This window comes from Ranitomeya imitator, chromosome 4 (assembly GCF_032444005.1).
Source record: "Ranitomeya imitator isolate aRanImi1 chromosome 4, aRanImi1.pri, whole genome shotgun sequence".
Taxonomy (NCBI): Eukaryota; Metazoa; Chordata; class Amphibia; order Anura; family Dendrobatidae; genus Ranitomeya; species Ranitomeya imitator.
This window is the reverse complement of record NC_091285.1, coordinates 154,946,418-154,971,686: the sequence shown is the minus strand read 5'-3', so window position 1 is coordinate 154,971,686 and position 25,269 is coordinate 154,946,418. Positions and strand designations below refer to the sequence as shown.

General features: G+C 45.0%; 1 protein-coding gene across 2 annotated transcripts; it reads left to right on the top strand.

Annotated features, from left to right (window-relative positions):
- The first annotated feature begins 7,240 nt into the window (after positions 1 to 7,240).
- Positions 7,241 to 23,649, top strand: YIPF5 (Yip1 domain family member 5). Of its 2 annotated transcripts, XM_069764058.1 has the most exons (6): positions 7,241 to 7,350; positions 17,273 to 17,392; positions 18,271 to 18,440; positions 20,035 to 20,180; positions 21,221 to 21,402; positions 22,781 to 23,649. In XM_069764058.1, exons 2-6 carry the CDS (start codon positions 17,283 to 17,285, stop codon positions 22,941 to 22,943), a joined length of 771 nt encoding a protein of 256 aa, XP_069620159.1. In that variant the 5' UTR covers positions 7,241 to 7,350; positions 17,273 to 17,282; the 3' UTR covers positions 22,944 to 23,649. The 2 variants fall into 2 exon arrangements, with proteins under 2 accessions (XP_069620159.1, XP_069620160.1); XM_069764059.1 differs by lacking the exon at positions 17,273 to 17,392 and having other exon boundaries at positions 7,253 to 7,350.
- Positions 23,650 to 25,269: the final 1,620 nt, after the last annotated feature.

Sequence of the window (25,269 nt, the reverse complement as noted above, 5' to 3'; positions counted from 1 at the left end):
ACGAGGTGAGGCAAGCTATATCAGGTACATCTAACGGACCCCGAGCCCTGATGGTTTCTCTGTGGAATATTACACAAGATTCTCTCCCGACTTGGTACCCATTTTAACTAATCTCTTTAACTAAGCTTTTCTCCAGGGAGCTTCTATCGACCAATTAACAGACTCACGGACAAGTTACCTCCAAGTCTAATAGAGACCATTATTACCACAATCTTACCGCCCAATCTCATGCCTCAACCACGACAATAAGATCTTGGCGAAGATCCTGGCAAACAGACTGCAGACACTGCTGCCTGGTCTCCTACATGAGGCTCAGAAACGATTTACCCAGGGACGGAGTAGTGTGGCAAATATAAGCATAGCGATCACAGCCACGGTCCTGGCCCAAGACGCATCGAGACCGCCTGCAATGCTGAGTCTCGATGCTGAAAAGGCCCTTGATAAAGTGGCATGGCCTTTCCTATACAAAGACTTGGGTAGGGGAAATTTTGGTTTAAAGTTCCTACAATATGTCCAATACCTTCATACAAATGCTTATACTCGGGTGTCAGTCAATGGATACGATGCACCAGCAAATGAGCTTTTTCAGGAAGTTAAACAGGGATGCCCTCTGTCACCCCTCCCATTCAACCTCTCTACAGAACCCATACTGCACCATCTATTGCAGACCTCTACTTTTGGAGAGCTTACGACAGGTTCTAGAGAACTGAAAGGTACAGCGTTTGCAGATGATATTCTGCTGGTGGTAACCAACCCCAGAAGGGTCTTACACCCTCTTATACAAGAGTTGGGGGAGGTGGGAGGCTTGTTGGGCTATGATATCAACTGGGATAAAACAGAGGTGATAATGTTACGCGGCCCCTTCAAACCTTTATGTCAATTTACTAATGGCACATTAAAATACTTGGGAATACAAGTGACAAAACACCTTGCCAAAAATTATACAAAGCCAATATTAAATCATATCTCAAAAACTTAGAATCTACCTTAGTCAAACATTAAGATTTTAACTTGTCGTATCTAGGCAGAGACAACTTAAGTTTTTGGAATTCCTACGCCTCCTCCACCTCTTCCATACTCTCCCAATTTATCTAGCTCTCAAAGAGTAGAAGCAGATCAACTATCTGTATCGCTTATTTGTCTGGGAGGGAAAAAAGCCTCGTATAGCCTTTAAAATACTCTCAACAATTGAGGGGGAACAGGGGATAAATTTCCCTGATATTAGACACTATAACCTAGCATCCCTGTTCCAGGTTGTGGTGGACAGGCTAAGAGGGATATCTTATTATGCCCGATATGACCTGGAATGTTGTCTTACACCTGGACTGGCTCTCCCTGCCCTCCTACATCTTCCCTTATACTGAATTTCCGACTGAGGTACGAGTTAACCCACTTTTAAAGTCTACATGGAGGACATGGCAGAAGTTAAGGCGACACTTCCTGCCCTCTCCCTGGGTCTCTCCATCCACTCATTGGTAATCCCCACTTTCAGGATGGGCACTCTCACTCTGTCTTCTACCAGTGGTACTCCCAAGGTATAACATCTATTATATACTTAGTCCACCCCGAGGAACGACAGATATACTGGATAGAGGAGTTTAAATGTAAATATCCCACCACCATATTCCCCCCAATCCTTGGATGGTAAAAGCTACGTAACAAAAGTACTAACACATCTTTCTGAACATGAATGAAGACTAAACGTGCTTAGATGGGTTACTGAATCTAATTCTTCACGTGGCCAAATAGCCACTAACTACAAATTCATCCACATAGCCCTGGATTGTGAACAATTTCAATTTTCGCTAAAAAAATGGCAGATCAAAGACCTCAGCCTGTCCTGCAACACCATTCTGAAAGATCTAGACCAAGCCTATAAATTCCTCCATTCAGCCCGTTTCCTAGAAATGAGACTGAAAACCTATCATGTCTCCTACCTAACTCGGCAAAAGGGTCATAGAATAGCGCAATACACAACTTCCAAAGTTGTGGCCCCTCGTGTTCGTTATGCCCCATGTGGCCCCTCGCGTTCATTATGCCCTGTGTGGCCACTCGTGTTCATTATGCTCTGTGTGGCCCCTCACGTTTGTTATGCCCTGTGTGGCCCTCGTGTTCGTTATGCCCTGTGTGGCCCGTTGTATTCCTTCTGCACCAGCATTGACCCCTTGATGAAGGGTTGATGAAGGGTTAGGACAGGACTTCTCAAGTGTACACTATCAGGCCGGCGTCACACTCAGCGTATAAAAATACGGTCCGTAATTTACGGCCGTAATACACAGAAAAGTCCCCAAAATAGTGGTCCGTATCTCCTCCGTAGGCAGGGTGTGTCAGCGTATTTTGTGCATGGCATCCTCCGTATGTAATCCGTATGGCATCCGTACTGCGAGATTTTCTCGCAGGCTTGCAAAACCGACATACGGACATAAAATGGATCCATGTAGTCAAAAAATCGTAACAACAAATATACTATCTCTCTCTATATATATGTCAGTAGACACATATATGTATATATATTAATATTTCATCCAGCGCGAGATAGCTTTAAAGCCGGTAATTCAATTGCCAGCTTTTGCTATCTCCTTCCTAAACCCGACATGATATGAGACATGGTTTACATACAGTAAACCATCTCATATCCCCATTTTTTTGGCATATTCCACACTACTAATGTTAGTAGTGTGTATGTGCAAAATGTGTTTGTGTTTTTTTAACCATTTCAGACTATTGGATTAATAATGGATAGGTGTCATAATTGACGCCTCTCCATTATTAATCTGGCTTAATGTCACCTTACAATAGCAAGGTGGCATTAACCCTTCATTACCCCATATCCCACCGCTACACGGGAATGGGAAGAGAGTGGCCAAGTGCCAGAATAGGCGCATCTTCCAGATGTGCCTGTTCTGGGGTGGCTGGGGGCAGATGGTTTTAGCCAGGCGGGGGCCAATAACCGTGGACCCTCTCCAGGCTATTAATATCTGCCCTCAGTCACTGGCTTACTACTCTGGTGGAGAAAATTGCGCGGGAGCCCACGCCAATTTTTTCCGCCATTTAACCCTTTAATTTAATAGCTAGAGCGCCCAAATTTTGCACATACACACTACTAACATTAGTAGCGTGTAATATGCAAAAAAAATGGGGATATGAGATGGTTTACTGTATGTAAACCAGGTCTCATATCATGTCGGGTTTGGGAAGGAGATAGCAAAAGCCGGCAATTGAATTACCGGCTTTTAAGCTATCTAGCGCTGGATGAAATATTTATATACATATATGTGTCTCACTGACAAACACACATATATATATATATATATATATATATATATATACAGTATATATATATACCTATTCTATGTGTACACATTTATTCTACCTATTCTATTGTAAGCTGTCGGTGTGATTTTACTGTACACCGCACTGAATTGCCGGCTTTTCTCTCTAACACCGCTGCGTATTTCTCGCAAGTCACACTGCTGGTCCGTGTGTAATCCGTATTTTTCTGGCCCCATAGACTTTCATTGGCGTATTTTTTGCGCAATACGGTGACAAACGCAGCATGCTGCGATTTTCTACGGCCGTAGAAGACCGTATAATACAGATCTGTAAAATACGGCTGATAGGAGCTGGGGCATAGAGAAGCATTGTATCGTATGCAATCCGTATTTTCAACACCCCTCTTATGTCCATAAAACACACTGTGACGCCGGCCTCAGTGTGGCGGCTGCAGACACCGTGGCTGTACACAAGTCCACGACTCCTAATTATACCTGTTCGTGAATTTTTCCTAATGGTGCTGGCCTTGCTTGCCAAACATGCTAGCTTCCCATATAACCCAATGGTTTGCACCGAAAACTGGCGCACACAGCTTATTTGTCCGTTATAGTGGACACTCGTGAAGAAATGGGGACAAGTTTTAGTAACTCTGTTACTATTTAGCGCTCGGTGAGGGTTATATAGGAGCGGTGCTACAAAATCCTAAAAATGAATGCTAGGAAAACACTTCACATCTATTTTTAAGTGAGGCCCATTCAGCTGTTCATATGAGCAGGTTTTTGATGGATTTATTTAAAATTTTTCCAAAGGCGAGGTATATTCACAAACATCAAATACTCTGTGGTCTGCACTTACATCAGAAGTAGTCGCCAAAGCAGCAGAACTGCTTGGACCTGCGATTGGCTGACCTGGGCAACCACTTTAATGCCGTGTTCACACAGGGCAGAAATGCTGCGTTTTTTCCACCGATTTGTATGTGTGCAGAAAATAAGCATTTGAGTTCATGTAAAATTAGTGGGATTTTGTGCCAACTGTTCCAAAAACGCCAAAAAAAAATAGTTCAACAATGTTTTTACATTGTTGAACTATTTTTTTTTTTTTACGTGTAGCTATGTTGAACCTGGAAAAACCCTTGTGTTGTGAAAAGAGTAGTGTTTTAGATGCAGAATTTCAGTGATTCTGTACTAAGAACACATAGTAAAAATGAAGCTGACCTACCTGCACCAAAAGCATATAAAAAGAGGCCAATTGCAATATTTATAGCAGAATTTTTTTGAACAGATTTGAAAAAAATATGTGTTTTTATATGCAGCAACATGGCCTAAATGGTTTAGAAAAACTGATTGGAAAAAAAAGGCACCCCTCTTACTTGATAATGATCCTGACATATTAAAAGGCTGCAAAAAAAGTGATGAAAAGAAATACAGTGTTTGCTGAAGTTGTGTCCACATAAAATACTCTTTGGATTTGCTTCAAAAACCTCTGTGTGTACATAGCCTACAATGTATAGTCTGAGAGTCCTGAATATCTGTTCCATACATAAATGGAACAGCCCTTGAAACGTATTTTAGTGATTTTCATCAGCGCCTCTCTCCAGAAGGAAAATATGCAGTGGAAATACACTGCCAACTGCTGGAGATGTATGTACGGTCCTGCACTGTACTGTAATAACATAAGAGACTTATTGCCTCTTTTCTTTGATCTATTCAACAGGTTTGCTCACACTGATTTTTTCAAGGAGTTTTTAGACCATAAACAGAGTTGAAACTCTCCAAATTCTCCTCTAAAACTCCTCAAAAACTTGGAATTTTCAGTCCAAAAATCAGCACGAAGAATTCAGTGTAGACATGTTCCTGATATTTTCCTTGCAGAATTGAAGCAGTTGCAACATGTCAATCCTTTCAGCCTTTCTGCAATTTTCACCCGTTCCAATGCAAGAAGAAAAATGCCTAAGAAATGTAGCAAAAACACGTTTAACGCTACTTTTTTTTTTTTTTTCAGAAAAGACACATTTTTTGGTACATAAATTTCTGCACAACATGCGGTTTCACACATATAAAAGCTAAACATTTAAGAAAAATGTTGTTGTCCTTTCGTGCCTTTCCATGCGTCCTTGCTCTAGGATGCTGCACGGTACAGCTTTTCTTGGGTCTGCTCTTTTTAATGTGGGCTCCAGCGCTGAGCTCTCATCTTTTCTGGCACATGTCAGCTGAGTTCATGAACTGTCATGTGCCTCTAACAGCCACGAGTGGAATCGCGGTCAGCCCTCGGCTATTAACATTTTAAGTGCCACTACTGTAAAAGGGGTAAAAAAAAAAAACCCTGAGAGTGTAAATGCCTGTAAAAAAATATTTTTGTTGAAACCAAAACAAACTAATTCAAACAACTATTGTCTTCAATCTATCAATATATAAAAAGTATTAATCGGATCGGTAAATGGCTTAATGAGAAAAAAAAATCAAAGGGCCAGAATTACATTTTTTTTGATCGCTGCAACATTTCATTAAAATGGTGATCGAAACATTGTATCAACCCCAAAATTGTATCAATAGAAACATTAGCTCGGCACGCTAAAAAATAAGCCCTCACCCAGCCCCAGATCCCGAAAAATGGAGATATGCTACTCATCTCAGAAAATGACACAATTTTTTTTTAATTTTTAATGAACGTTGGAATTTTTTTTCACCACTTAAATAAAAAAAGAACCTATACAGGTTTGGTATCTACAAACTTGTAATGACATGGAGAATCATAACGGCAGGTCAGTTTTAGCATTTGTTGAATATGGTGAAAAAAACAATTATGGATTTGCACTATTTTTGCAATTTCACACTTGTTTATTTTTTTTAATTTTCCAGTACATTATATGGTAAAATCAATGGTGTCGATCAAAAGTACAACTCGTCCAGCAAAAAACAAACCCTCAAACGGCCATATTGATGGAAAAATAAAAAAAGTTATGGCTCTGCGATGAAGGGAAGCAAAAAAACAAACAGAAAATACCCCAGAGAGGTGGGGAGGGGGGGTAATGTGGTTTAGGCTACTTTCACACTAGCGTTGTTTGGCCTCCGTCGCAATGCGTCGTTTTGGAGAAAAAAACGCATCCTGCAAAGTTGCCCGCAGGATGCGTTTTTTTCTCCAGACTTTCATTAGCGATGCATTGAGACACGTCACATCTGTCGTGCGACGGATGTGTCGTGTTTTGGCGGACTGTCGGCACAAAAAAACGCTACATGTAACTTTTTTTGTGCGTCGTGTCTGCCATTTCCGACCGCACATGCGCGGCCAGAACTCCGCCCCCTCCTCCCCGGACATTACAATGGGGCAGCGAATGTGTTGAAAAACTCCATCCGTTGCCCCGTTGTGCTTTTACTTCACATCATGTGTCGGTATGTCGGCCCGACGCACTGCGACGGGACCGCACCGACGCTAGTGTGAAAGTAGCCCAAGATTCATATTTTTACATACACTTTACACGTATAGCGCCATATGCTCACCCTAATCTAATAGCTATAATCTCTTTTTTTCGTCCTGCATTGCATCTACATATTCGCATCATTCATTCCTGCGACCGTTGACATCACTGGCTACAATATCAATTGGCTGGGTGGAACGCAGATTCGCACTGCATCCTGGGTGTGTCCCCCACTCACGCTCTATTCCCTCGGTACGTGGGGTGGTGGCAATATACTGTGACCTCCTGTGCCAGCCTGCGTTAAGCCACACCTATTCCTAGCGGTCTGTCTTTATTTTTAAACCCCCCTTTCTCTGGGTGACACCACCAAAACGTATGTCTGGGTGGGCGCATCCTCGTGACAATTCCTGATAGCAAGACACAAGCAGCAGCATCCTCACTCGCTGCCAACTACACAGCAACTGGCGCGAAAACCACTGTGACATCCGGTCTCATCTCCTTGGCTGGGCGGGGCGAGTCTGTATAGACGCTGATTGGTGGATTCCTCTAGCGCTACTGCGCATATGTGAAAGTCTCTGAGCGGTAACCCGGAAGTGAATCGTAGGGTTTGACACGTAGTGACGGGACTCGGAGTGTGGTGCTGCGGCAATAGCGGCCGGGAGGTGAGTGCGCCTGACTAGCGGGCGGCTGTGCATGCGCTGTGTAGCCTCTTCTGCCGCTGTGCGTGCGCTGTGTAGCCTCTTCTGCCGCTGTGCGTGCGCTGTGTAGCCTCTTCTGCGGCTGTGCGTGCGCTGTGTAGCCTCTTCTGCGGCTGTGCGTGCGCTGTGTAGCCTCTTCTGCGGCTGTGCGTGCGCTGTGTAGCCTCTTCTGCGGCTGTGCGTGCGGCGTGTAGCCTCTTCTGCCGCTGTGCGTGCGCTGTGTAGCCTCTTCTGCCGCTGTGCGTGCGCTGTGTAGCCTCTTCTGCCGCTGTGCGTGCGCCGTGTAACCTCTTCTGCCGCTGTGCGTGCGCCGTGTAGCCTCTTCTGCCGCTGTGCGTGCGCTGTGTAGCCTCTTCTGCCGCTGTGCAGCCTCTTCTGCCGCTGTGCGTGCGCTGTGTAGCCTCTTCTGCGGCTGTGCGTGCGCTGTGTAGCCTCTTCTGCGGCTGTGCGTGCGCTGTGTAGCCTCTTCTGCCGCTGTGCGTGCGCCGTGTAGCCTCTTCTGCCGCTGTGCGTGCGCCGTGTAGCCTCTTCTGCCGCTGTGCGTGCGCCGTGTAGCCTCTTCTGCCGCTGTGCGTGCGCCGTGTAGCCTCTTCTGCCGCTGTGCGTGCGCCGTGTAGCCTCTTCTGCCGCTGTGCGTGCGCCGTGTAACCTCTTCTGCCGCTGTGCGTGCGCCGTGTAGCCTCTTCTGCCGCTGTGCGTGCGCTGTGTAGCCTCTTCTGCCGCTGTGCAGCCTCTTCTGCCGCTGTGCGTGCGCTGTGTAGCCTCTTCTGCCGCTGTGCGTGCGCTGTGTAGCCTCTTCTGCCGCTGTGCAGCCTCTTCTGCCGCTGTGCGTGCGCTGTGTAGCCTCTTCTGCCGCTGTGCGTGCGCTGTGTAGCCTCTTCTGCGGCTGTGCGTGCGCTGTGTAGCCTCTTCTGCCGCTGTGCGTGCGCTGTGTAGCCTCTTCTGCCGCTGTGCGTGCGCCGTGTAGCCTCTTCTGCCGCTGTGCGTGCGCCGTGTAGCCTCTTCTGCCGCTGTGCGTGCGCCGTGTAACCTCTTCTGCCGCTGTGCGTGCGCCGTGTAGCCTCTTCTGCCGCTGTGCGTGCGCTGTGTAGCCTCTTCTGCCGCTGTGCAGCCTCTTCTGCCGCTGTGCGTGCGCTGTGTAGCCTCTTCTGCCGCTGTGCGTGCGCTGTGTAGCCTCTTCTGCCGCTGTGCGTGCGCTGTGTAGCCTCTTCTGCCGCTGTGCGTGCGCCGTGTAGCCTCTTCTGCCGCTGTGCGTGCGCCGTGTAGCCTCTTCTGCCGCTGTGCGTGCGCCGTGTAACCTCTTCTGCCGCTGTGCGTGCGCCGTGTAGCCTCTTCTGCCGCTGTGCGTGCGCTGTGTAGCCTCTTCTGCCGCTGTGCAGCCTCTTCTGCCGCTGTGCGTGCGCTGTGTAGCCTCTTCTGCCGCTGTGCGTGCGCTGTGTAGCCTCTTCTGCCGCTGTGCGTGCGCTGTGTAGCCTCTTCTGCCGCTGTGCGTGCGCTGTGTAGCCTCTTCTGCCGCTGTGCGTGCGCTGTGTAGCCTCTTCTGCGGCTGTGCGTGCGCTGTGTAGCCTCTTCTGCCGCTGTGCGTGCGCCGTGTAGCCTCTTCTGCCGCTGTGCGTGCGCCGTGTAGCCTCTTCTGCCGCTGTGCGTGCGCCGTGTAACCTCTTCTGCCGCTGTGCGTGCGCCGTGTAGCCTCTTCTGCCGCTGTGCGTGCGCCGTGTAGCCTCTTCTGCCGCTGTGCGTGCGCCGTGTAGCCTCTTCTGCCGCTGTGCGTGCGGCGTGTAGCCTCTTCTGCCGCTGTGCGTGCGCTGTGTAGCCTCTTCTGCCGCTGTGCGTGCGCTGTGTAGCCTCTTCTGCCGCTGTGCGTGCGGCGTGTAGCCTCTTCTGCCGCTGTGCGTGCGGCGTGTAGCCTCTTCTGCCGCTGTGCGTGCGGCGTGTAGCCTCTTCTGCCGCTGTGCGTGCGGCGTGTAGCCTCTTCTGCCGCTGTGCGTGCGGCGTGTAGCCTTTTCTGCCGCTGTGCGTGCGGCGTGTAGCCTCTTCTGCCGCTGTGCGTGCGGCGTGTAGCCTCTTCTGCCGCTGTGCGCTCAGTCAGCTGTGGTGTAGACCAATAGCGTAGCAGAGGGGGCCTTCGCCCGGGGCCCTGTCCCATGAAGGGGCCCACTGGGAGCCGACATTGCCACCTCCGTGCACAATACAGCACAGGAGGAGAGCAGCAAAGTGTCTGATGGAGATTCTGCACGCTGGTGGGACAGTGGCCAGTTACAAGTCTCCCTCCTGCTCTGTATTGTGCTGACCGACCTCGGGCTTCTCCCACGCTGCAGGTTTCTTCCCTCTGTGTGCTGGAATTGGCTCAGACACGCTGGGTCCTAGTGCCCACCTGCACTTCACTCAGATACTGCCTGGTCCTGCTGCAAACTTCATTGGTACGTGGGGTTAAAAGTACTATCACATTTAGCAACGCTGCAGCGATCTAGACAACGATGCCGATCGCTGCAGCGTCGCTGTGTGGTCGCTGGAGAGCTGTCACACAGACAGCTCTCCAGCGACCAACTATGCGAAGTCCCCTGGTAACCAGAGTAAACATCGGGTTACTAAGCGCAGGGCCACGCTTAGTAACCCGATGTTTACCCTGGTTACCAGCGTAAACGTAAAAAAAAAAAAAACACTACATACATTCCGGTGTCTGTCCCCCGGCGTTCTGCTTCCTGTACTGACTGTGAGCGCCGGCTGGCCGTAAAGCAGAGCGGTGATGTCACCACTGTGCTTTACGGCCGGCGCTGACAGTGCAGGGAAGCAGAACGCCGGGGGACAGACACCGGAATGTAAGTATGTAGTGTTTGTTTTTTTACATTTACACTGGTAACCAGGGTAAACATCGGGTTGCTAAGCGCGGCCCTGCGCTTAGTAACCCGATGTTTACCCTGGTTACCAGTGAAGACATCGCTGAATCGGCGTAACACACGCCGATTCAGCGATGTCTGCGGGAGATCCAGCGACGAAATAAAGTTCTGGACTTTCTGCTCCGACCAACGATGTCACAGCAGGATCCAGATCGCTGCTGCGTGTCAAACACAACGATATCGCTATCCAGGACGCTGCAACGTCACGGGTCGCTAGCGATATCGTTGTTAGATTGTTCAGTGTGAAGGTACCTTAAAATCCATTAGATTGAGGCCGGCGTCACACACAGCGTAAAACAATACGGTCCGTATATTACGGCCGTAATACGCTGAAAAGTCCCCAAAAAAATGGTCCGTTGCTCCTCCGTAGGCAGGCTGTGTCAGCGTTTTTTGCGCATGGCATCCTCCGTATGTAATCCGTATGGCATCCGTACTGCGTGGTTTTCTCGCAGGCTTGCAAAACCAACATACCGCTATAGAAGTGATCCATGTGTCCCAAAAAGAAAAGAAAATGTGTATATATATATATATATATATATATGTCAGTAGACACATATATGTATATATATTAATACTTATTCCAGCGCTATACAGCTTGAAAGCCGGTAATTCAATTACCGGCTTTTTCTTTCTCCTTCATAAAACCCGACATGATTTGAGACATGGTTTACATACAGTAAACCATGTCTTCTCTCCATTTTTTTTGCAGATTCCACACTACTAATGTCAGTAGTGTGTATCTGCAAAATTTGGCCGTTCTAGCTCTTAAAATAAAGGGTTAACTGGCGGAAAAAATTGGCGTGGGCTCCCGCGCAATTTTCTCCGCCAGAGTAGTAAAGCCAGTGACTGAGGGCAGATATTAATAGCCTGGAGAGGGTCCATGGTTATTGGCCCCCCCCTGGCTAAAAATATCTGCCCCCAGCCACCCCAGAAAAGGCACATCTGGAAGATGCGCCTATTCTGGCACTTGGCCACTCTCTTCCCATTCCCGTGTAGCGGTGGGATATGGGGTAATGAAGGGTTAATGCCACCTTGCTATTGTAAGGTGACATTAAGCCTAATTAATAATGGAGAGGCGTCAATTATGACACCTATCCATTATTAATCCAATTGTAGTGAAGGGTTAAATAAAACACAAACACATTCTTTAAAATTATTTTAATGAAATAAAAACAATGGTTGTTGTAGTATTTTATTCAACGCCCAATCCAGTCACTGAAGACCCTCGTTCTGTGAGTAAAGAAACATAATAAACCAACAATATACTTACCCTCCGCAGATCTGTAACGTCCAACGATGTAAATCCTTCTGAAGGGGTTAAAACATTTTGCAGCAAGGAGCTGTGCTAATGCAGGCTGCTCCTCGCTGCAAAACCCCAGGGAATGAGGCTAAAAATAGATCAATGATCTATATTTAGCATCATTTGCGGTGAGGCGCCCTCTGCTGGCTGTTCATAGATCGTGGGAAATTACCTAGAAAGCCAGGGAGCCAGGGAGCTTTCTAGGTAATTTCCCACGATCTATGAACAGCCAGCAGAGGGCGCCTCACCGCAAATGATGCTAAATATAGATCATTGATCTATTTTTAGCCTCATTCCCTGGGGTTTTGCAGCGAGGAGCAGCCTGCATTAGCACAGCTCCTTGCTGCAAAATGTTTTAACCCCTTCAGAAGGATTTACATCGTTGGACGTTACAGATCTGCGGAGGGTAAGTATATTGTTGGTTTATTATGTTTCTTTACTCACAGAACGAGGGTCTTCATTGACTGGATTGGGCCTTGAATAAAATACTACAACAACCATTGTTTTTATTTCATTAAAATAATTTTAAAGAATGTGTTTGTGTTTTATTTAACCCTTCACTACAATTGGATTAATAATGGATAGGTGTCATAATTGACGCCTCTCCATTATTAATTAGGCTTAATGTCACCTTACAATAGCAAGGTGGCATTAACCCTTCATTACCCCATATCCCACCGCTACACGGGAATGGGAAGAGAGTGGCCAAGTGCCAGAATAGGCGCATCTTCCAGATGTGCCTGTTCTGGGGTGGCTGGGGGCAGATATTTTTAGCCAGGGGGGGGGCCAATAACCATGGACCCTCTCCAGGCTATTAATATCTGCCCTCAGTCACTGGCTTTACTACTCTGGCGGAGAAAATTGCGCGGGAGCCCACGCCAATTTTTTCCGCCAGTTAACCCTTTATTTTAAGAGCTAGAACGGCCAAATTTTGCAGATACACACTACTGACATTAGTAGTGTGGAATCTGCAAAAAAAATGGAGAGAAGACATGGTTTACTGTATGTAAACCATGTCTCAAATCATGTCGGGTTTTATGAAGGAGAAAGAAAAAGCCGGTAATTGAATTACCGGCTTTCAAGCTGTATAGCGCTGGAATAAATATTAATATATATACATATATGTGTCTCACTGACATATATATATATATATATATATATATATATATATATATATATATATACCTATTCTATGTGTACACATTTATTATATCTATTGGACTGGAAGCTGTCAGTGTGATTTTACTGTACACCGCACTGAATTACCGGCTTTTCTCTCTAACAGCGCTGCGTATTTCTCGCAAGTCACACTGCTTGTCCGTGTGTAATCCGTATTTTTCACGCTTCCATAGACTTTCATTGGCGTATTTCTTGCGCAGTACGGTGACAAACGCAGCATGCTGCGATTTTGTACGGCCGTAGAAAGCCGTATAATACTGATCAGTAAAATACGGCAAATAGGAGCAGGGGCATAGAGAATAATTGTGCCGTATTTTTTGCGAGTTTTACGGACGTAGATTCTGCGCTCTTACGTCCGTAAAACTCGCATGTGTGACGGCGGCCTGATAGGCATGTCATAGTCACTGGGGGGTAAATGTGAGGGGGAGGGGGACAGGGCACTGGGGGTGAATGTGAAAGGATGGGGGTGTTGTGGGGGGAGGGGGACAGGGCACTGGGGGGTGAATGTGAGAAGATAAGTATCTGGGGCTGATTATTATACGGTTTTGTTAAGAGATTACATGCACTCCATCACGTGTAATAGTTGTTCTCTGGGATGGGGAGGTAGGGGGCGGCTTATACTATCCAGCTGGGTAAGCCATGAGTTGCATCACATTTAAAGCACCACTCCAGCTTTTTTTTTTCACCGCTGGAGTGGCGCTTTAAGGGTATGTGCACACGTTGTGGATTTGGCTGCGGATCTGCAGCAGTTTTCCATGCGTTACACAGTAGCATGTTAACCTATGGAAAACCAAATCCGCAGTGCACATGCTTTGGAAAATACCGTGCGGAAATGCAGCAGTTTTTCCGCAGCATGTCAATTCTTTGTGCGGATTCCGCAGCGTTTTACACCTGCTCCTTATTAGGAATCCGCAGGTGTAAAAACGCAGGCGAAATGCCCTGTGGTGTGGCCCCTCGCGCTCGTTATGCCCTGTGGTGTGGCCCCTCGCGCTCGTTATGCCCTGTGGTGTGGCCCCTCGCGCTCGTTATGCCCTGTGGTGTGGCCCCTCGCGCTCGTTATGCCCTGTGGTGTGGCCCCTCGCGCTCGTTATGCCCTGTGGTGTGGCCCCTCGCGCTCGTTATGCCCTGTGGTGTGGCCCCTCGCGCTCGTTATGCCCTGTGGTGTGGCCCCTCGCGCTCGTTATGCCCTGTGGTGTGGCCCCTCGCGCTCGTTATGCCCTGTGGTGTGGCCCCTCGCGCTCGTTATGCCCTGTGGTGTGGCCCCTCGCGCTCGTTATGCCCTGTGGTGTGGCCCCTCGCGCTCGTTATGCCCTGTGGTGTGGCCCCTCGTATTCTTTGGTGCTATTCCATTGTGTTTTCCAATGCTGGCATCAAAAATCCTAGTGGAACGCGTTTCCTTGCTATTTACTTGCGTGAGAAGCAAATTGTCACTTATATTTTACTGTGTTGTGAATTCCATTGGTGCAGCCCTGGACAATTAGGGTATGTGCACACGTATCTGTGAGGGCTGCGGATTTTTCTGCAGCGGATTTGATAAATCCACAGTGCAGAACCGCTGCGGATTTATCGCGGTTTCTATTGCGGATTCCGCTGCGGGTTTACACCTGCAGTTTTCTATTGGAGCAGATGTAAATCCGCAGCGGAATCCGCACAAAGAATTGACATGCTGCGGAATATAAACCGCTGCGTTTCTGCGTGTTTTTTTCCGCCGCATGTGCCTTGCGGATTTTGTTTCCCATAGGTTTACATTATACTGTAAACTCATGGGAAACCGCTGTGGACCCGCAGCTGCAGATCCGCAGCAGTTGCCCATGATTTTACAATACAATGTAAACCTATGGCAAAAGAAAAACGCTGTGAAAAAAAAACGCGCATAAACGCAGCGTTTTATTTTCCGCAGCATGTCAATTCTTTGTGCAGAAGCCGCAGTATTTTTACATCTGCTCCAATAGAAATCCGCAGCAGAATCCGCAATAAAAAACGCGATAAATCCGCAGTAGTAATCGCAGCGGTTTTGCACTGCTGATTTATCAAATCCGCTGCGGAAAAATCCGCAGCCCTCACAGATACGTGTGCACATACCCTTAAAGGGAATGTCCTCTACTTGGACAACACCTTTATAAATGCCAGAGTTCCTGAAGTAAAAATAAAAGCTTCTTCTCCCCTCAAATACTGTCTGTACGGCTCGTGTGACATGTCCCATGAACGCCGCTCATTAATATTCTTTCCGAGCTGATATCAACCCTGACAATATAGTACAGGCAGCAACCGATTTGCTGCAGCGCTTATGTGACATAATGGTATAAGAGATGAATATGAGTTTATTCTTTCACAGGTCATTTAAAAAGCCTGTAAATAGCTCTCAAGTTGTTTTGGCCCCCAACAACCTCTTCTATATAGCCCTAGTAGAGCACACATGGTGTCCTGATGTGGTGGTCAAATTATCCAGGTTCCTATTAGTAAAAATAGCCACCATGAAACAAGCAAGGAATTTTCAGCATTTATTATCTTCAAATGGTAGGAATTAGTGTTGAGTGAGCATGATCGGATAAGGTGTTATCCCAGCATGCTCAAGTGCTAATAGAGTATATTCGACATGCTCCGATACAATTTTCAAATTGTCGTGGCTAGATGTCTTGCAGCTGTAGACAGCCACAACACATGCAGGGATTGCCTAACTAACGAGACATGCAGCCACAGCGACTCAACAATAGTGTTGGAGGATGCCGCAGATACTTTACCAGCACTCATGCTCATATAACAACTTCGCTCATCACTAGTAACTTTAATTGGAGTTTCAACATGTATAAAACATTACTTATTGATCTATACAGAGACTTTTCTGAAGTGTTCTGTTTTTTTTTCTTTGCACCATTTGTGGTGTTACCCATCTTAGGACTATAAGGGTGTGTTTCCACAGTCAGTATTTGCAGCGCTTTAGACGCAGCACATGTCCGCTCCATCCAAAGCGCTGCCTGTTTTTGTATGTGCCGTGTTTCCGCAAGTGTTCATTGAACTATGCGGAATCACTGCGTCCTTTACATCGGAGGGTGATATTTATCTTCTGGAGACTGAGCGTCTCCGCAAGATAAATAGATATGCTGTGGTCTAGAAAGACGCGCCGCATGTCTGGTTGCGCAGGGAAGCCGGAGGCGTCCCTGCACGCATAGTGGAGACGGGATTTCATAAAATCCCATCCACTATGCTGTAACATCTGGACGCTGCGGCTGTAACGCAGCGTCCAATCCGCAGCATTTACTGACCGTGGAAACATACCCTTAAAGACACTGCAAAGCTGCTGCAAACTCCTTGTTTCTTTATTGTGTCAAAAGGTGTTGTCCAGTCACGTATTTATTGTACTCATTTATATGATGCCATTAATTCCAAAGCACTTTACACGCATTGTCCCAATTGGGGCTCACAATCTAGATTCCATATCTGTATGTCTTTGGAGTGTGGGAGGAAACCCACACAAACACGGGGAAAACATACAAATCTCCTTTCAGATGTCATCCTTCGTGGGATTTTAACCTAGGATTCCAGCGCTGCAAGGCTCTAGTGCTAACAACTGAGCTGTGTATCCATAGAATAAGTCATCTGTGGGGGTCTGACACCTGACACACCCACCAGTCAGCTGTAAACAGCTTCTGCAGCAGCCCTATGAAAACGCAGGGCCGCGCTTAGTAACCCGATATTTACCCTGGTTACCATTGTAAGTGTAAAAAAAAAAAAACCTACATACTTACATTCCGGTGTCTGTCGCGTCCCCCGGCGTCAGCGCCGGCCGTAAAGCAGAGCATGGCGGTGACGTCACCGCTCTGCTTTACGGCGGGCTCTCACAGTCAGTGCGGGAAGCTGACGCCGGGGGACGCGACACACCTGAATGTAAGTAGTGTTGTGTTTTTTTTTTTTTTTTTTGTTTGTTTGTTTTTTTTTTCATTTACAATGGTAACCAGGGTAAACATCGGGTTACTAAGCGCGGCCCTGCTGTAGATAAGCCCCTGATGCCGGCGGCCTTAGCGCATATACGATTTTTGTGGTGACATATTCCCTTTAACAGATCCTAGAACTGTTTGTTTTTTTTGCTGCTGCATCACACTGTTGACTCATGTGCAGTCTGTGATCTATTATTATAGCCAAGCCTTTTAGACGTGTGCTGTTGCTTAGTTCTTTCCCTCCCATTCTGTAGGTGCAATTTTCGTTTTTTGTTTTTTTTGCCCAGATGTAGAATCTTGCATTTCTCCCTGTTAAATACCATTCTGTTAGTCGCTCCTGATTGTTCAAGCTCTCTTATCCATTCATTCAAGAACTCTTGGTCATTTTTACAATCTTCGCTCACCAGGCAGTTATATCCCACATTGCTGCTTTCAGTTTGCCAATGATCATTATCATGTTACTTTTGATGGTGTTGATCCATCAAGTTCTTGACCTATAGCTAATACTATTTTCTTTCCATAAATTGTATCCTGTAATAGTATGCTGCTCAGAAATTCCTTTCCTTGTGTTTCAGAGCTGCTGCCATGTCAAACTTTGATAACTTCAATCAAGACTTCTACCAAACAAGCTATAGTATAGATGATCACTCTCAGGGTTACAACTACAATGGACAAAGTGGAGCACAGTATGACAAGTGAGAAGCTTTTCTATAATATTTCTTGTCAATAGAAATCTCATTGACATATATGGATATATTTGCAGTCTGCTGTGAAAATCTGCTGACTCTGGCGATTCCTTTTAAATGTCCTCTAATCGATACCAATTTAAGGATACATTAAAATATAACTATTAATAAATCTTGTAAAATTACTGATACAGTGAAAAAAAATTCATACCACCACTAAAATATCATACATGCAGTACAGACCAAAAGTTTGGACACACCTTCTCATTTAAAGATTTTTCTGTATTTTCATGACTATGAAAATTGTACATTCACACTGAAGGCATCAAAACTATGAATTAACACATGTAGAATTATACACTTAACAAAAAAGTGTGAAACAACTGAAATTGTCTTATATTCTAGGTTCTTCAAAGTAGCCACCTATTGCTTTGACTGCTTTGCACTTTCTTGGCATTCTCTTGATGAGCTTTTTTTTTTTTTTATTTTTTTTTTTTTTTTACATTTCTGCCCCGAGATTTAGATGTGAGTTAGGTTAAAAAGGGGATGGGAGTTATTTAAAAAGAGGGAAAAAAGTTAAGGGAGTCACACCTCCCTTAACTTTTTTTTCCCCTTTTTAAATAAAATAATTTGATCTTGTGAATTTGTATGCTGGCCATAATGTGATGTGTAGTCATAACCAATTTCACTTGTAATGTGAAATATGTGCTGTTAATAGGTAGGGCAGAAACGTAGAATTTTACTGAACAGCTTTTCACATTATAAATTGGCAAATGCTGTGTTTCTATGGGGGAAACCCTGATAACTTTTTAATGATACTGTCCTATGAATTTAAAAACATACTTAGTGAAAGCTGATTGACGTCTGCATTCACTTCTATTTTTCAGACAATACCAATATGACTATAGCCAACAAGGTGGCTTTATTCCTTCAGACATGATGGCTCAACAGCAGCCTTACACAGGACAGATCTACCAACCAACGCACACTTACACTCCGACTTCTCCAGATTCTGTGTATGGAAGCAGTTTTGATGATGAGCCACCTTTGTTGGAAGGTAAAGTCCAGTCTATGTAATAAGCAGTGATTGTGTCATTTCCTTTACAGCTATAACTCACACTACAATAATCTAGCCTTTATCAGCCAGAGCAACGAGGGTTCAGTTAGCAGTACACCACTTTTTCTAAAATATGTACAGTATATATTATTTGTTTCCCGAAGTTTTGACACGTAAACGTTTTTTTTTTTTTTTTTCAAAAATCAAAAGAATAAGAGAGTTTGATAGCTGAGGTCCCAAATCTAGGTCTCCTACCAAACACAAGAACAGTGGTCAAATGTTCCCCATGAGAATGGAGCGGCTATCCATCATTTGCACTGCTGGGCCATTCAAAGTCAATAGTACTGGTGTATGAAAGCCAGGCTCTGTAGATGGCTGTCTTCATAATTTCTGTAGATTTTGGCCTCTTACCTATCTTCTTACCAACATATGACATAATAGTACGTCAAATGGCATCTTTTCCGTCCGATAATGGCTGAATAGCACAGCCGTCATCTGCCACTAACAGCTGCAAGTGGAGCAGTGCTCCTCCTGCGGTTGTTAACTCGTGTAAATGCCACAGTCATTCTCTGACAGTAACTTTCATAACATAGGGCAGCACATACCCCAGAGTCACATCAGCTCCCGTGTTACACAATCACGTGGTACAATTATACTGTATATAGGAAACTTTCTACAGTATAAGATTTGACAGTCGTAGGTCTAGGTCCACAAAACGAACTAAACCTAAAGTAAAGTCCTTAAAAATATGAAAACCTTTTAAAGGTTCAAGTCGCCCACTCTTTCCATAATTTAAAAATAAGAAACTAAAATGAAAATACTTGTATCTCTACACGTCTGTAAAAGTCCAAATGGGGGGGGGGGAAAGTATGACTCGATTGGTAAATGTATTGAAACAAAAATCAAGATGCCAGAATTGCAGTTTTTGCCACCAATGCAACATCGCAAAAAAGTAATAAGAAACTATCAAAATATCGTAACCCGTAATAGCATCAATAAAAATGACTTTTTTTTTTCTTTTTTTTCTTTTTCAAATTTCCACTTTTTTTTTTTTTTTTCATTGCATAGATAAAAAAAGTCTGGCATAACTATAATTGTGTTGTGCTGCCTTGGAGGATATTGCCACATAATTTTATTTTTACTATATAATGAATACTGTAGAAAAAAAAAATTGCAAAATTGTCTTTTTTTTTTTTTTTTTTTCCCTCCACATTTCTGCCATACTTGACATTATGTCCCTGCCTTCTAGTACATCACTTGTTAAAGTGGACGGTGTCTGCAATAAAACAAGCCCTCGTACGTCTGTCGAAAAAACCTATGGCTCGTGGAAGAAGGGGAAGATGAAACGAAAGCACGAAAAAAATAGAACATTGCCCAGTCGGAAAGGGGTTGGATTGATCATTTGAAGCTCAGCATCAACCATGATGCCATTTTAATTGAAACTTGAGACCCCCAGTTCTCTTGAACTATTTTGGTCTCTGCTTAGCTGGATATTCACAAAAATGTTAGATAATACGATCTAAAATGTAGTGTACTAAGGGCTAAACAATAGTTTAGCACATATCCAGGTAACATATGCATTCCTTCTCTGCAGAGCTTGGTATCAATTTTGACCACATTTGGCAGAAGACGTTAACTGTGCTACACCCTCTGAAGGTAGCCGATGGCAGCATCATGAACGAAACAGATCTGACTGGACCAATGGTTTTCTGTCTCGCATTTGGTGCCACGTTGTTGCTGGTATTTAGCATTTTATGTTAATTTATTTCTTAAATCTGATTGTTAGGTGTTTGTTACAGCACCTGAAATAAAACTGTTCTCTTTTATGACTAGTTTTATTCCTCTGCTTTGATATAACCCATTCAAGGGGAGGTCCAATACTAAATTTTAGTTAAGCAAAGGCTTTTAAATGTCTGAAATAAATGGAGCTATTGCTCACCTTCCTTGGCGCCGGAGCTTGCTATCTGCCGCTGATTGTTTATTTGTTGCAATGGTGACAACCGGGCATATGACTGCTGTAGCCAATCACTGTGCTCGGTTGATGTAGTCAGCACAAACTGCTGTGCTCGTTGATTGGTCGCAGCCTATATGCAATCGCCAGAGCAGCCCCAGGGAAACCTCTGGCACCCACACTGATCAGCAGAACAAGGAACTTGTATCTTGCTTGAAGTAAGTGGAAGTTTTCATGTTTCACTTGCTTCATTCCTTCCCTGCGGGGCTGCCGAACTTCTCTTGTTTTTTTTTTTTTTTTTTGTTTTTGTTTTTTCTGGCAGCTCCTTAGAAAATAAATGGGGAGGAGGTCAGACATCTCACCCAATGCGCCATTTTATAACTGGGGTAAAAACTTGCTGATCGGCAAGACATCCACCAATCGGTGGGCTATCTCCTATCCTTTGGATAAGCAATTACTTGTTTTCACTGGAAGACTCCGTAACATAAAATGGAATCTGTCAATGTTTTACATATAGATGTAGTGCGATAGCTGTAAAAATACTTGATCCATAATAAAAAATTCTACTTTTTGTAGAGATCCGATGAACCAGTCCTATGCAAATCTGGCTGGTATACCAGAGCTCTACAAAAAGTACCGTATATACAGTATGTTGGAGGAGAGGCGCCTATGCAGCTATACCGCTGCTTCTGTAACAAAAAAAAATATTAAGTCAAATTTTCTAAAAGTAGAAAAAGTAAAAATGTGTATGAAGAAAGCTTGTACATTTTACATCTTAATTTTGTAATACTTTCATTGTAATTCCATTTTTTTTTATCTTGTCTGCCAGGCTGGGAAAATTCAGTTTGGATATGTCTATGGGATCAGTGCAATCGGCTGTCTAGGGATGTTCTGCCTTCTTAATTTGATGAGTATGACCGGAGTTTCATTTGGCTGCGTCTCCAGTGTATTGGGCTACTGTCTTCTTCCAATGATTATCCTGTCTGGATTTGCGGTAGTTTTTTCTTTGCAGTAAGTCTGTTATGTTTTTTTTTTTTTTATCTAAATACTTCAACTGGAACATTACCCTTTACTCCATGGGTAGGACAGGTTCTCTTGTAATCTTGAAATTCAACACTCGTCAGTAGTTAATGCTTCTTAATACATACACAATTTCCCTCTTCCCCCATAGTCTCGAAACATAACGTTCACCCTTAAAGGAGTTGTCCAGGCAAAATAAAACTTTACTCAGGGACCAGGATATGTTAAGAAGATTAAAAAAAACCTCCCAGTAATACTCTCCTACTGGGAACCATCTGGATTCAGCACAGGCTGCTGCATCAACTACAGAGACCACAAACTGTTATGTCACCATTCCACAAGGCAGCAGGCTGCAGCCATCCTCATAAAACATCTGATGAGGGGCTGCTGACGTCACCTGATTGCTGCAGTGGTCCTGCTGCTGGTGGAGCAGTGATGTCTCTTCTTCCTGTAAGTTAAAACCATCAATCCCGGATTCAGGTGGGTGGAGGTAGGCGAGTATCAAAATGGACAACTATCACAAACTTTATCCTACATGTTAAAAGGTCCTTATTCCTCAGTGCCACCTTTTTATGGCACAAAAAAAAAACGTTTTTGTTATAATTTGGCCATTCTACCCCTAAGAAAGCAACTACGTGGGTTGTTGTGCGTGGGGCTCATCCTTATTTTTGGCTTATCCATTAGACAGCACGATATTAATCTTCATTGCAGCTATGGTTCAGTGCTTCTTTTACTATTCTATATTACACCATTCTCTGTGGGCTGTTGTTACCTTAATATAATTATTTACAGGAAGTATTTTGGCTTTTTCAATGTTTTGAAGTGTTCTTTCTGTTGTGTAATAAAATTGATTAGGTGATCGCAATTGTTTAAAATAACTTTTTTTTTTTTTTTCTTTGAATACAATTCGCTTATGCTATATGTTCGAATGATCCCATTAATATTTAGTGGTGCCCTCAGTATTTTTTTCTCTAACCTCTGCGTATACGGAACTGCTGAAGAGGAGAGCCCACTTTAAAAATGTCAAAATGCACGTCTCCAGAACATCAAATTGGGCATGAAGATGATATATTTCCAAGAAAGGTGGAAACTTGCTTCGTAGGGAAAGGTCTAACGTGTGCAGTGTCCAGCTAATCTCTGTTCAGCTGCTTACTCTAATTTTGTATTGCTGAATAATGAGGACCGTCCAAAAGTTTTAAGCCATATGTAGTCTGCAATCAGTTAAGCCACAGATAAAACTTCTCCACTTTTGTTCTCCCCATTATCTTTTATCTATCTTGATGTATGTGAAATAGAGGTTTGCATTTCCATGTCTTGTATTTTATTCTTTTTATAATGTAGTAATATATGGCTTTGTGTTTTATTACAGAGGGATTGTTGGTGTCCTCCTCACAGCATTAATAATCGGCTGGTGCAGCTTCTCTGCGTCTAAGATCTTCATTTCTGCTTTGGCCATGGAAGGACAGCAGCTCCTCGTCGCCTATCCGTGTGCTTTACTATATGGTGTATTCGCTCTGATTTCTGTGTTTTGAGCTGCACATTAAAGTTGGACTACCATGGGCCAAACATATTTTGAAGATGGATCTAATCTGCTGTTGTGGATCACTAAGCCGTTATCTTGCACACCTTTTGGGATCAAGTGATGTACATCTTATGTTCGTGTTTTATATAGGACTTTTAAATACTGAAGTTGCTCAGAATATTATAAAATGCTAGCGTTTTGTAGCATTTACACACTGAAACATCAAGCATGCTGGGAGTTCCACAAAATGTAAAAGTAATAAAGAAGATTGAGTTCAAGAGGTGTTCTATTTTATAATAGAAGCTGATGAATTTCTCAGTGTTCCACCCTATGTTCATTGCTATTTCACAGTTTACATTTAGATGACAAATTCAGTACGTTTACAATGTTTAATGTGGTCCAATGTTATAGCCTTTATTCTATATAGGCCAGAGCTGCAGTCGTAATTCTGCTTGTTATCCATCGATACGTAAAAACTTGTTGACAGATACTTTTCCGAAAACGTTGAGCTTTTAAATTAGCCTCTGGTTTTCCTACATTAGATTACTGAACGGTGCGTATATTTAATAGTCAATGAATGCTGAGTGATCTCAGCTCTATCGGCAGAATTGTGAATGCAGGTCTGAATTAATTCAGGCTGCAATGCTGGATCGGTACAAGAAAAGTAATGTATTTATAAATGTGGAACTTTGAAATGATTAAAAGTGAACATCCAAGTCATGTGTTAAGATAATTTTGATCAGAGCTTATAAAAACCAACCTTTTATATAGGTGATATTTTCCCTGATACTACAACATTTAAGGTGACTTATCATATTTTTTTTTTTTTTTTTTACTATTGTGATTCAAACACCCTTTTTAACCCCTTCCCGACCTTTGACGCCACGTAGGCGTCATGAAAGTCGGTGCCAATCCGACCCATGACGCCTATGCGGCGTCATGGAAAGATCGCGTCCCTGCAGATCGGGTGAAAGGGTTAACTCCCATTTCACCCGATCTGCAGGGACAGGGGGAGTGGTAGTTTAGCCCAGGGGGGGTGGCTTCACCCCCTCGTGGCTACGATCGCTCTGATTGGCTGTTGAAAGTGAAACTGCCAATCAGAGCGATTTGTAATATTTCACCCATTATAACGGGTGAAATATTACAATCCAGCCATGGCCGATGCTGAAATATCATCGGCCATGGCTGGAAATACTAGTGTGCCCCCACCCCACCCCTCCGATCGCCCCCCCACCCCCCCCGATCTGGCCGGTACACTGCTCCGGCTCCCCTCCGCCCTGTGCTCCGCTCCCCCCCGTGCTCGTGTCCGCTCCCCCCGTGCTCCAATCACCCCCCCGTGCTCCAATCACCCCCCCTGCACTCCGATCCACCCCCCCCCCGTGCTCCGTTCCACCCCCCCCGTGCTCCATTCCAGCCCCCCCGTGCTCCGTTCCACGCCCCCCGCGCTCCGTTCCACCCCTCCCGCGCTCCGATTCCCCCCCCCGTGCTCCGATCCCCCCCCCCCCGTGCTCCGATCCCCCCCCCCCGTGGTCTCCCCCCACCCTATCATACTTACCGATCCAGCCGTGGTCCCGTCCGTCTTCTCCCGGGCGCCGCCATCTTCCAAAATGGCGGGCGCATGTGCAGTGCGCCCGCCGAATCTGCCGGCCGGCAGATTCGTTCCAAAGTGCATTTTGATCACTGAGATATAATCTATCTCAGTGATCAAAATAAAAAAAATAATAAATGACCCCCCCCCTTTGTCACCCCCATAGGTAGGGACAATAAAAAAATAAAGAAATTTTTTTTTTTCCACTAATGTTAGAATAGGGTTAGGGGTAGGGTTAGGGTTAGGGGTAGGGTTAGGGGTAGGGTTAGGGTTAGGGGTAGGGGTAGGGTTAGGGGTAGGGGTAGGGTTAGGGTTAGGGTTAGGGCTAGGGTTAGGGGTAGGGTTAGGGGTAGGGTTAGGGTTAGGAATGTGCACACGTATTCTGGTCCTCTGCGGATTTTTCCGCTGCGGATTTGATAAATCCGCAGTGCTAAACCGCTGCGGATTTATGGCGGATTTACCGCGTTTTTTTCTGCGCATTTCACTGCGGTTTTACAATTGCGATATTCTATTGGAGCAGTTGTAAAACCGCTGCGGAATCCGCACAAAGAAGTGACATGCTGCGGAATGTAAACCGCTGCGTTTCCGTGCAGTTTTTCCGCAGCATGTGTACAGCGATTTTTGTTTCCCATAGGTTTACATTGAACTGTACACTCATGGGAAACTGCTGCGGATCCGCAGCGTTTTCCGCAGCGTGTGCACATACCTTTAGAATTAGGCTATGTGCACACGGTGCGGATTTGGCTGC

Bases quoted from the DNA above. Each gene is read 5' to 3' on its own strand.
- YIPF5 (XM_069764058.1), top strand. From the start codon at position 17,283: ATGTCAAACTTTGATAACTTCAATCAAGACTTCTACCAAACAAGCTAT. The intron at 17,393-18,270 runs GTGAGAAGCTTT...TCTATTTTTCAG, and splicing joins AGTGGAGCACAGTATGACAA to ACAATACCAATATGACTATA. The intron at 20,181-21,220 runs GTATTTAGCATT...CTTGTCTGCCAG, and splicing joins TTGGTGCCACGTTGTTGCTG to GCTGGGAAAATTCAGTTTGG.